General features: G+C 54.0%; 1 protein-coding gene across 1 annotated transcript in view; it reads left to right on the top strand.

Moving 5' to 3' along the window:
• Positions 1-8,612: 8,612 nt before the first annotated feature.
• ARID3C (AT-rich interaction domain 3C) overlaps positions 8,613-12,811 on the top strand; it is a 105,050-nt gene continuing 100,851 nt past the window's right edge. The window contains exons 1-3 of the mRNA XM_048503287.1: positions 8,613-8,651; positions 8,766-8,936; positions 9,208-9,633. Coding sequence (XP_048359244.1) covers positions 8,613-8,651; positions 8,766-8,936; positions 9,208-9,633 — 636 coding nt within the window. The remainder of the gene's footprint in view (positions 8,652-8,765; positions 8,937-9,207; positions 9,634-12,811) is intronic.

Genomic DNA, 12,811 nt, shown 5'->3' on the forward strand with positions numbered 1-12,811 from the left:
CGGGTTTGATTCCCAGCTCTGCCGCCTGAGCTGTGGAGGCTTATCTGGGGAATTCAGATTAGCCTGGGCACTCCCACACATGCCAGCTGGGTGACCTTGACCTTGGGCTAGTCACGGCTTCTCGGAGCTCTCTCAGCCCCACCCACCTCACAGGGTGTTTGTTGTGAGGGGAAAAGGGCTAGGAGATTGTCAGCTTCTTTGAGTCTCCTGCAGGAGAGAAAGGGGGGGATATAAATCCAAACTCCCCCTCCCCCTCCCCTCCTCCTCCTCCTCCTCCTCCTCCCTCCTCCTCCTCCTCCTTCTTCTTCTTCTGGGTCAGAAAGGAATTTTCCTCCAGGCCAGATTGGCTGGTGATCCTGGAAGGTTTTTGCCTTTTTTTTGGCCATAGAGCGGGGGTCCCTGGGGGAGTGGAGGGGGAGCAGTAGTGAATTTCCTGTGTTGTGCAGGCGGGTTGAACTAGATGACCCTTGAGCCCCTTCTAGGTCTGTGTTTCTATGTTTCCTCCTGGGTACAGATGCAACCCTAAGAATATTTTCCTTGGAATTACCCCATTGAATAGACCTAAGGAGCATTCTCAGTAGGCTTGTATTGGATTGCTTTCTAGGTACAAATTGAACTTTTGATGGGTGGGTGCCAAGTTCCAGACAAGGTGACCCATTGGGACGGGTCCTGCAGGAAGGGACTGTGGACCACACAACCCACTCTCTCAGTTCCCATCACAAAGAAAAGAGGGGGAAATGAGAAGGTGCCGAACAATCGGGCAAACAAACAAGTTCACACTGAACTCCTCGAGCAATAGAGCAGTGATGGCGAACCTTTTCGAGACTGAGTGCCCAAATTGCAACCCAAAACCCACTTGTTTATCACAAAGTGCCCACACGTCAATTTAACCTGAATGCTGAGGTTTTAGTTTAGGAAAAAAACAGCTGGCTCTGAGGTGTTCGTTACTCGGGAGTAAGCTTCGTGGTAGTCGGTGGCTCTGCTTTGAAGCAACCGTGCAACTCTTCCAACGGGTGAATCATGACCCTAGGAGGGTTTACTCAGAAGCAAGTCCCATTGCCAGCAACCAAGCTTACTCCCAGGTAAAGGATTGCGCTTTAGTTCTTTGCATGAAAATCAGTGGGGTTTAACAGCGCTTATCAGGGTCACCTACACTGCTTCCCCAAAACTAGGTCTTAGGTTTAATGCTAATAATCGACCCCAGCGGCCCAGACCAGCCTAGATGTTGGGGGGGGGGGGGCTCTCTTCGCACGTGCCCACAGAGAGGGCTTTGAGTGCCACCTCTGGCACCCGTGCCATAGGTTCACCACCACTGCAATAGAGTCATTTTCATAAAACAAATAAGTACCTTGTGGAATTCACTATCACAGGGCTGGACAAATCCAGGTATAAGCTATGATCTATGTTTGTGTGATCTATAAGCCATAACCTATGTTTAATTAGAACCTCCATGTCTCAAGGCAGTGTGCTTCTAAGTACCAGCAGAGAACTGTTGCCCACTTGTGCTGTTTACAAAGCCTGCCAGTGGTATAGGGTTGGCCATGGAAGGAAACAGGATGTTGGTTTTTGGGTCTGATCCAGCCAGGGTCTTCTTGCCGGTGTCCTGGATTTAAGACCGCTCTTTGCAGTATGCTACTTGGGAACTGAGGTTCTCCGTCTATAAAATGGGCACCGAATCCTGCCCTCCTGACTTCAAGAAGGCAAATGCAATGAAAACCGCAAGGTATTGTTGAAGGGTGCTGTGTGGTTTCCGGGCCGTGTTCTAGCAGCATTCTCTCCTGACGTTTCGCCTGCATCTGTGGCTGGCATCTTCAGAGGATCTGACAGCCAGCCACAGAGGCAGGCGAAACGTCAGGAAAGAATGCTGCTAGAACACGGCCACACAGCCCGGAAACCACACAGCACCCCAGTGATTCCAGCCGTGAAAGCCTTCGACGATATATTTCACGGCCGGAATCACTGGAGTGTTGTGGGGGTTTCCGGCCTGTGCGTCCGCGTTCCAGTAGCGTTTTCCTCTGACGTTTCACCTGCATCTGTGGCTGTGATCCTCTGAAGTTGCCAGCCACAGATGCAGGTGAAATGTCAGGAGAAAAGGCTACCGGAACACGGACATACAGCCCGGAAACCCCACAACACTCCAAAATCCCACAACACCAAAAACTTGCAGATAACAGGTAGAAACAGAAATGAACAAGAAGGTGGCGGCAGGACAAGTCGAGATGTTGTTGCTTGCTTGATATTCTCCAGACCTCCCACTGCAGGGTCTGGTTTACCTCGTCCACCAGCGCCCTCCCCTTTCCCACCTGTCTGCACATCTCAGTGGTTTTCCACAACATGCCCCGTCATGTCCGGTGGCCTTACGGGAATGCGGGTACCCAGACCTTGTTTGAGGGGCTGGGCAGGCGGGGGGGTCAGATCTCTCCGCCCTGAGCTTTTCTGGGGCCACAGAGACAAACCCCCGTTGGTCCCGAAGAAGCCAGCGGGGTTTCTAAATGCCATTTCCTTGTTTCGTGGAATTTCACAACGGCCGCTGCCTGTTTTTACGACCTGGTTCAAAGACGAGAAGCGGAAGATTATTTCAGAAGAAACAGACCTCGCTTATCGCTCTGCAAATCTTTTTTTTTAAAATTCAATAGTCTTTCTTGTTTAAAAATATACATACAATTGTTCATACATTATTTCTCTATTACAACTAACCAAGAAAAAAAGAGTCTAATCCAACCCTTTTACCAAACCCTTTTCTTCATTTCTGTCCTTTATTCTGGTAAACAAGTAGTTTGGTTTGTTTCTTATCTTTACTACTTTTAGACTCCCACATCGGTTTGGCTGAGTCTGAGAACTAAGTAAAAAAAACAAAATTCAATTTCATCAAATAAGAGTTGATATACTCTGCAAATCTTCGTTGGCGTTGATACGGCAACAGCGATGGGTCAAATGTTTTTATGTGTTTCGCCTGGGGGACCCTGATCAGATGGAAAGGGGGATTCAAAAGGCTTAAAAATGAAATAAATGATAAACAACGACGAGAACAGCAACTGTTTCCCCTTGGAATGCTTGAAATGTGAAGCGAGCAGCACAAACACACACCAACGCACACACCCCCGGGGCAAAAAACAGTTGCGCAGAGTGTCTTCTTCAAAAGCGGCCTCCTCCCTATTTCCTTACTCAACTTTTGTGCCTGCCCATGTTTTTCTTATCAGCAGGGCAGGCAAAGGAAATACAAACATTAGAACTTTAGTCTGACACTAAAACCTCCAGAAGTTAACTCCTTTCTTTCTCAAGAGAGCAGCAGGAGGTTAAGAGCTGTGCATTCTAATCTGGAGGAACCGGGTTTGATTCCCAGCTCTGCCGCCTGAGCTGTGGAGGCTTATCTGGGGAATTCAGATTAGCTTGTGCACTCCCACACACGCCAGCTGGGTGACCTTGGGCTAGTCACAGCTTCTCGGAGCTCTCTCAGCCCCGCCTACCTCACAGGGTATTTGTTGTGAGGGGGGAAGGGCAAGGAGATTGTAAGCCCCTTTGAGTCTCCTGCAGGAGAGAAAGGGGGAATCTAAATCCAAACTCCTCCTCCTCTTCTTCTTCCTCTTCTTCTTCTTCCTCCTCCTCCTCCTCCTCTTCTTCTTCTTCTTCCTCTTCTTCCTCTTCTTCTTCTTCTTCCTCCTCCTCCGACTGGGTGTCCTGGTGCCAGCCGCCGGCCTTTTTTGCACAAATCACTGAAAACGTTTCTAATACATTTTCAACCCCCCTCCCCCGCTTTACCACAACAGACGTCCATACTCACTCCTCAAAACAATCCATAGCAGCCATTTTTGTGATTTCTCTCTTTTTTTGAGCTAGATGTAGAATTGATGTTTCAATGGTCCACAGCCTCGTGCGACGATTCTCTGCACCTCCTCTACTACAAGCATAGAAGATTAGCCCCCCTCCCAAATTAAACACCCCCCCCCCCCCGAAATGGTGCAAATGAACAGGCAAGGGGGAACAGAGTTAGCTCAGAAAATGGCACCAAGGAGGAAGTCTGGTGATGGCACCGGGGGGTGGGGGGTGGGGGGTGGGGGGATAAGAAATGTCTTAAACAGGTTGCCCGGACAACTGAAGACGTTTTGAAAATGTTTCTATCAATGACCTGTTTTAAAGGGACATTCATTTAAAATGTTTTGAGGCTTCAAAGAAAACACTAGGGGTAGAAAAACCAATGTGAAGCTGCGTGGAGGAAACATTTCATTTCCTGCCTCAAAATGTTTTTAAAGGTTTTTGTAGAAACGGCCACAGGCTCCTGGCCAGGGCCTACCTCACAGGGTTGGTGCGTGGATAACACGGAGGAGATGAGAATGACGTAAACTCCTTTGGGTTCCCATTGGGGAGAAAGTACATTAAAAAATAAATAGATGACTGAGCTAAGATATATCGAAAATAGTTTGCCATCTTATATCGATGGTAAAATAGTTTTCCAAGCATCCAAGAAGACTGTACTCTTGGTGAATGTTGGTTGCAGCCTAGGCGGGGATGCGGGGGGAAGGGGGGTGGGGAGCCGGTCACGCCACGGCAGGGGCGTAACGAGGCAAACTGTAGCCCTGGGCAAAACATGAGTTGGATGCCCCCCCCCCATGGGTGGCCACTCCACCACAACCAAATTTTTTTGCACCAGGACATTGGTGAGTGTAGGGGGTACATTTTTAGACATATCAGCACCAAAAGTTCAGCGTATCATCAGGAGACTGTCCTTATGTTACCCTCTAGGTTTGGTACAGTTTGGGTCAGGGGGGCCAAAGTTATGGACCCTCAAAACTGTAGCCCCCATCTCCTATTAGCTCCCATTGGAAACAATGGGGGATAGGGGCACCCCCTTTGGGAGTCCATAACTTTGGACCCCCTGAACCAAACCTCACCAAACGTGGGAGGTAGCATAAGGACAGTCTCCTGATGATACTCTGAAATTTTGGTGCCCCTAGCCTAAAAACTGCACCCCCTACAGGCCACAAATGGAAAACCACTGAAAATACCCCCCAACGAACCCTGCATTTTGATGCCCCCCCCACAAGGTGGTGCCCTGGGCAGCTGCCCACCTTGCCCAATGGGCATTACGCCCCTGCGCCACGGGTGACATTTAGGCTCAGTCCGCCTCTGAGTATGTCCAGCGCAGATTCTCAGATACCAACCCTGGAAACCTCCCCTCCAACTCTCTGGCTGCGTTTACTCACAACAAAATGTCTGTGTCAAGTCGAGGTAAATAATAGACTCCAGTCGCTGAGACCTTTGGCCAACCGACACTCTATAAATATAGATTACCTTATGGATTATGTGCCAGTGGAGGAGGAGAGGAGGCACCGTCTTTTCCCACCGAGTGTCAGAAGGGAGAATTATCCGCAGAAGATACTTTTAGGGTGGCTGGGCTAATCTGCCTTCCCTCCCTCTGCAGTCGCTCCCACGAACAGATGGATCCCTTTCTCCTCTCTACTCTAATCTGGAAAACCGGGTTTGATTCCCTGCTCTGCCACTTGAGCTGCGGAGGCTTCTCTGGTGAACCAGATTGGCTTGTGCACTCCAACACACGCCAGCTGGGTGGCCTTGGGCTAGTCCCAGTTCTTCGGAGCGCTCTCAGCCACACCTACCTCACAGGGTGTTTGTTGAGGGGGGGGGGAAGGGAAAGGAGTTTGTAAGCCCCTTTGAGTCTCCTTACAGGAGAGAAAATGGAGACATAAAATTCCTCTTCCTCCTCCTCCTCCTCCGGAGAACAGGGTTTGATTCCGCACTCCTCCACATGAGTGGCAGAGGCTTATCTGGTGAACTGGATTTGCTTCCACACTCCTACATTTCTGCTGGGTGGCCTTGGCCTAGTCACAGTTCTCTCAGAACTCTCTCAGCCCGACCTACCTCAGAAGGAGAGAGGAAGAGAAAGGAGCTTGTAAGCCACCTTGACTCTCCTTACAGGGAAGAAAGGTGGGGTATAAATCCAAATCATCCTCCTCCTCCTCCTCCTCCTCCTCCTCCTCCTCTTCTTCTTCTTCTTCTTCTTCTTCTTCCAAACCAGACACGCAAAGGGAACGCTACGGGGCTGGAACTGCCAGCATCGACCTGGATGGGTCCGCAGCATAAGATCTAGGCAGCTGCGCTGAGGGGCATATCGACAGAAAACGATGCCCTAAATGAGCACTGAAATTGCACCACCCCAAAAACCCAATCGGGGAAAGCAATGGCAAACTACCTCGCAAAAGGGGCTTGCCCATAAAATCACTGCTTGCAGCGCTACCCCAGGGTTGGACACGACTGAAGGGGAAACTTTATCTTTTAAAAACCCAATAGATCTTTCTCATCTGGGTAACCAGCTCTCCGGTGACCAGGTCAGCCTGTTGCTTTCAACCATGGGTAGACCAGAAATGGGTAGACCAGGTCTCTGAGAAGGCTGGTGGGGCGCAGTCTGGAGGAAGAGGCGTGACACTTCTTGCCTTGCAAAGGGGTGGCCAAAGCACCCCCAACAAATGGCATCCGGGGCAGACTCCCTGCTTGTCCCACCCTAGATACGCTAGATTCCCGGGAAGCACACAGTCAAGGCAGACGGGATGAGAAATGGTGGCAGCGCGTGGCTCCGTGCAGATCTTTTTATATTCCTCAGTATTAACAAACCTGGCATTTTTAGAGGTATTATTATCTAACTTCTGTTGTAGACTGGCTGAAAGTGACCAGCGAAAAAGGAAGGGGGTGACTCGAATTGGGGGCTGAAATGTGCAGAAAATACAGTTTGGTCTGGTTGCCCCAACAGCTCCCGGATCCACTGTGACAATCTGGCAGCCACAATGGGAGTTGCTGCTTGCCGGCTCTGGGTTCGAAAGCTCTTGTAGATTTAGGTGGGGGTGGGGGCAGAGGTGGGATCCAGCAGGTTCTCACAGGTTACTAATTATTTGTGTGTGCCGAGAGGGGGTTACTAATGGGTGATTTTGCCATGTGATTTTTGCCTTAGTGACGCCCCTCCTCTCAGCAGTAGTGCGCGCAGAACTTGAAGCGGTCTAGCAGGAGGTGCGCCGGCGTGCCTGGCAGCCTGCGCCTGCGTGCATTTGTTTCCCGCCCAAGGACCGGTGCAGAGGCTGCGTCCTTGCCACAACCCCGCCCCCGGAATGCCCGGCCACGCCCCGTCATGCCCCGTCCAGTCCCATTGGCGCTATGCCAGAGTTTGAATCCCACCACCATGGGAACCTGTTACTAACATTTTTGGATCCCACCACTGTGTGTGTGGGGGGGAGGGGAGGTTTAGGGTGGGAGGAGGCAGGATATAAATCCAAACTCATCTTCTCTTCTTCATGATCCCCTTTGAAATCCTGCCTCACTGATCTGTAGGGAGACTCCAGGTGGCTGACAAACTCCCTTGAACCCTAACCCTGACCACTACCCCAGGCTGGCTCTCTCGTGGCCACAAAGTCTCCCCTTCAAGGTAGCCGTTTGCTCCAGGGGACGTGGTCTCTGCCCTCTGAAGATCCGTAGCCGCCCTGCCTGGAGTGTAGGCCACCCCGAGATCCGCCCTGCTTGCAGGAAAACGTTCCATATGCTCATTCCGCACCCAGGAAGTTTCAAAATGGCATTTGTGCAGGATTACAGTTTTGCACCAAGCACAGCACTTAGGTGGGGTCTTGGCGCGCGGGGGGGGGGGGGATGTTTTGCACGCAGAAGATCCCACGTTCAAGATCTGCCCCCCCCATTTGGGGTGTCTGCGTTCCCCCCTCTGGTTCCTTTGAACCTCCCTCCAGACCGCTCCCCCTCTAGGGTTGGGCCACGACAAGACGTCGCCCCTCTTCCTCCCCCCCAGGGCAGGTGGGCCACAACCAGTAGTAATTGCCCTACTTTATTCCCACAACAACCCTTTGAGGAAGGCCAGACTGAGTCAGGATTGGGCCGTATATCTCTGGACTCCTGGGCCACCATTCCAATGAGGAAGGCGCCCCCCCCCCGCCCCCAGGTTGCTTGGTTTCTTGCCCCTCGGGGAGGCGGCACACTGCAAGGTGGGAGTTGGGGGGGGGGGCAGCAAACAGCGGTTTCTCCTCCCACCCCCGCCCAGCCCCCCAACCAGGCCGGGCTCCAAAGCCCCGGGGCCAAAAGTCCCACCTGCCCCAGCTGGACCCCATAGCCTGACCCGGGGGCGGGCCGTCCACACGTGCACCGGGACTCTCGCGTTGGGCGCAAACTGGTTGCAGAACCGCAGGGGGCGACAGGCGCGCGGTCCTCAGCCGGCCAAGCCGGCCCCTCGGAAGGAGCACTCCCAGACGGGTAGGCCAGCCAAGGGGAGGGAGGAGGAGGGAGGCCGACCCCTAGGCCTCCCTCCCGCTGGCCACTTGTTGCAAACCCCGAGGAGGAGGAGGAGGAGGAGGCACAGGAGGAGGTCGCGCAGGCAGACCCCGAGCTCTCTCCCCCCCCCCGACCTGCCCCCCACCCCCACCCCCAGCGGGGCGGAATCCCAATGATGACAATGCCAGGGGCTGCCCAGCCGGGCGAGGCGCGCAGGAATTGCCCACCACAGTCCGACGGATGAGGCGGGGGCAGCGCGGGCCGGGGGGGGCGCCTCCCGGGGGCTCCCGGGGCTTAGAGGGGCGGCGGGGCCAGCCCCCTCCCCGGCTCCCAGCGACATGGTGGAGAACGCCGCGATGCCCACCAAGGCCAGCCTGGTAAGCGGGGGAGAGGGGGGGGGTCCGCAACACCACCGCAGGGGGGGGGGGGGCTCAGGCCAGCCCGGAGAGGGACCCCAAGGCTTTCCGGAGAGAAGTCGCACCTTCCTCCAGGGGCTCGGCCCGGCAGGAGAGGGACCCCAAAAGGCTTCCGGAGGGGTCACCCAGCTTCGCTGGGGGGGGGCTCTGACCCGGCCCGGAGGGACCCCAAAAGGCTTTCAGGGGAGGTCACCAGCTTCCCAAGGGGGCTCCATCCGGCCGAAGGGGACCCCAAAGGCTCCCGGAGTGGGGGGGAGAGGCGGCTGCATTCATGAAAGGGGGGCGCGGGCTTTGTCCGGCCAACTTTTTTTTGGGGGGGGGGGGGTGCCCGGAGAGGGCGTTGCCCTTGCCTCTTCGGTGTCGTGGGGGGGGGGTCTCTTGGAGGCTCCCCACGCTACAACCCCTGGCCGGCCCTTCCTCTCCTCCCCCCGCCAGGCTGCCGCCGCCGCCGCCGCCTTCTCGCCGTCGGGGGGTCGCGGCGTGGGCGCCCCCGGGGGTCTCCGGCTGGAGGCGGTGATGGAGAACCTGCAGCGGGCGCAGGCGGCGCGCCTCGAGCAGAAGCTGCGCCGGGCCGCCCCGACGGCGGCGGGATCGGGGCCCGGCAGCGCCCAGCAGCCGCCCCCGCGGTCGGCGCCGGACCCCCGGGCCCCCCCTGCGGCCCCCCCGCTGGCGCTGCGCCTCTTCCCCGCCGCCGGCCGCGCCGTCGGGGCTCTGCCCGCAGTCCGCGCCCTGTCGCCCGGGGGGGGCCTCGAGGAAGACCAGGAGGGGTCCCACGAGGAGGAGGAGGAAGAGGAGGAGGAGGAGGAGGAGGAAGGCCCCGAGGTGGGGGTCCCGGCGGCGGGAGGGGATCCCCGCTACGCCCCGCGCCCCGTCTCGCCCCCGCAGCCCCCGGCCGCGCAGCAGCAGCACGAGTGGACCCTCCCCGAGGGAGCAGTTCAAGCAGGTAAGGCCCCCCCCGTCGGGATTCTGCCCCCACCCCCCCAGTCGATCCTCCCCAGGCGTCTCTCCCCCTTTCCAGCCCCCCCCGACCCTCCCGGTGCTTAATGCTCCCCTTTCCTTACCCCCCTTATTATGAAAACATTTCCTTAAGAGGGCTGCCAACCTCCCGGCGGGGACTGGAGATCTCCCGGAACGAGGAGGGAGGGCAGGTCCCCGGAAGGCAGGGCGGCCTCAGAGTGGGGGGGGGGGCTCAGGAGCACACCGCAGCCCTGCTGGGGACCCTTTTCTCACCCCCCAGTAGGATCGTAGCCCCATCCTTGCCTCTCGTGGTGGCGAACCTTTGGCACTCCAGATGTTATGGACTACAATTCCCATCCAGCCCCCTCGCCAGCATTGGCCCAGTTAGCCATGCTGGCGAGCAATGAAGTATGGTGCTTATCCTGGAGTGCTGGGCTCAGACTCTGCCTTTCAGCCTAGAGGTCCATACCCGTGTGTCATCCCCCTCCCTACCCCTTGATCTTGTCTGCCAGAGGGGCGTCTCGCTTCCTCCAGTAGCGCCCCCCCAGCCTTTTTAGTCTCCCAAGCGCGACCACAGCAGCACATGGGTCCCTTTTTCCCTCTGACCCACAGAAATGCCCACGTCCCCCTCCTTCCCTGCCACGGCTGGCCGTTTCCCTAACTGGCACCCCATGCTCCGTCACTGCCTGGCCCCACTATTTATTTTCTCCCGTTCCCCCCACTGTTTTGGGGCGCTGTGGGCCTTTCTGGCTGCGTGTCCGCTTTGGAGTTAGAGAAGCATTTTTGGGTTGTGGATCGTTGCTGCTGCCCTATAGGAGGCCATAGGGACTTGGGGGGGAGGGGGCGTGTGGAGTGGAGTGGGGTCTGATCTTCGCTCTGGGGTCAGAGATCTGTTAGTAGATGTTCATTCATTCATTTAGCCTTTATTTGGCACAAACAGTATAAAATCACATCTAAATCGCATCAAAATGCAAACTTGCCACATATAGCAAATGAAGTTGATTCATGCATACTGTTGCTTATGGGATATCTCCAGCAGAAAGTTCGCAGCCATTTTACAGAATGTAGCATCAGAATTATTTAATAAGAACACTAGTCTGCTTAGCAGTTTGTCCAATTTCGCTTAGGGTATCATAGAAAGCAACCTACAAAGTATTTGACTCCATAATACTTGCCCGATTTAGGACAACGGAATAATTGCTGAGTTAATGTTTCTAATTGATTTTGCACTTTTCACCGCAGGCAGCGCCTTTTGCACATTTTCTAGATTATTTATATCTACCTAAACGTGAGGTATGGCAGAAGGGAAAACATTGAAGCGAGCGAGTGCAAAATCTCTGATCTGGATGGGTCAGATGATACCGATAGGAGGCCATTCTGTTATGTTGTAAGGAGGTTGATAGATGTAAAGGTGAACAAATTGTCCTCGCTGCCAGAGTTAAAGAGTTCCATTCTCTCACCAACAATTTTTGTTTTAACAATTTAGACGATTCTGAACAAGTTAAAGGTAGAAGGGAGTCAAGGGGCATACCAATTGATCCGATCTTCCTCTCTATCAGTGATAGAGGACAGTGTTAGTAGATGTGACCAAGAAGTGCAAAACCCAAATTCCCATCTGTGTGCAGTGCCGGGTTGCCAAATTCCCAATGAGTGTCTCTGGGTTGCCACCAGCTAGAACCGACTCAGTTTCCCCTCCCACCAGTGGTACAACTGGGCCACTTTAGAATCTGGACTCAATGGCCTTTTAAAATTTTTATTGACTTCATTTATACCCCCAGAGGGGACCCGTCGCCGCTCATGCCCTTTGTCTCCATTTTGTTGTCTCACAACAACCTTGTGAGGTAGGTCAGGCTGAGAGCGTGTGACTGGCCCCAAGTCACCGGTGAGCTTCTGTAGCAGAGGAGGGGTTCGAGCCTAGATCTCCCAGATCCTCGTTTGACACTCTAACCACTGTGCTCCCCTCTTAAGAGACTTTCCCCGGTTACATCTGAACCGGGTTCCTTGGTCAGGAAGGAGAACATGAAGCAGACTGCGTTATTCCACCCCCCCTTGCTCTGCCCCTACTCCCTGGCCCAGGAATTCTGCCCCAAAGTCCACATCTGTTCCCAACAACACCCTTTTCCTCTCTCTGAATAACTTCTGGGGATTTCAAAGGTGTCCTCTGGAGACTGCCCAGTACCAAGAATGGCCCTTTATTCATTTTGTTTATTTGATTTATACTCTGCCCTCCCCTGTAGGGCTCAGGGTGGTGAACAACGAGTAAACAACGTCAAAAACCAATCGAATGCCAACAGCAAATATCAAATCAACAGATCTCAAACAGCAAAACCACGGCATCGATGAACGTAAATATCAAACATCAAAAATAACAGATCGTAACATCTTAAACATCATAACCTAACAATAGAACATCGTAAACAACCACCCCACTAACACACCTGCTGGCTCAAGCAAAATACAACACTATGGCGCATGCCTGTGGTGGCGACCCTATGGCACTCCAGATGTTCATGGACTACAATACATGGAATGTTATAGGAATTGTAGTCCATGAACATCTGGAATGTTATAGCTTCGCCACCACTGACCTATGCCCTAAGGCAGTGGTGGCGAACCTATAGCACGGGTGCCAGAGGTGGCACTCAGAGCCCTCTCTGTGGGCACGCGCAAACAGAGTCGCCCCCCCACCACACATCTAGGCTGGCCTGGGCCGCTGGGCTCGATTATTAGCATTAAACCTAAGACCTAGTTTTGGAGAAGCAGTGTAGGTAACCCTGTTAAACCCCACTGATTTTCATGGAGGAGGAAGGAACTAAAAGCGCTTGATCCTTTACCTGAGGAGTAAACTTTCGGTTTGCTGGCGAAGATGGGGCTTGCTTCTGGAGTATTAAACCCTCCTAGAGGCAGTGGTTCACCCATTGGAAGAGAGTCTGGCGGTTGCTTCAAAGCAAAGCCACCGACTACCACCAAGCTTACTCCCGAGTAATGCACGCCTCGGAGCCAACCATTTTTAAAAACTAAAACCTCAGTATTCAGGTTAAATTGCCGTGTTGGCCCTTTGCGATAAATAAGTGGGTTTTGGGTTGCAATTTGGGCACTCGGTCTCAAAAAGGTTTGCCATCTCTGCCCTATGGCATCCACAACAGATCATCTAAGGGCAGCTA

The sequence above is a fragment of the Sphaerodactylus townsendi genome, linkage group LG07 (genome assembly GCF_021028975.2).
Source record: "Sphaerodactylus townsendi isolate TG3544 linkage group LG07, MPM_Stown_v2.3, whole genome shotgun sequence".
NCBI classification, from domain to species: domain Eukaryota; kingdom Metazoa; phylum Chordata; class Lepidosauria; order Squamata; family Sphaerodactylidae; genus Sphaerodactylus; species Sphaerodactylus townsendi.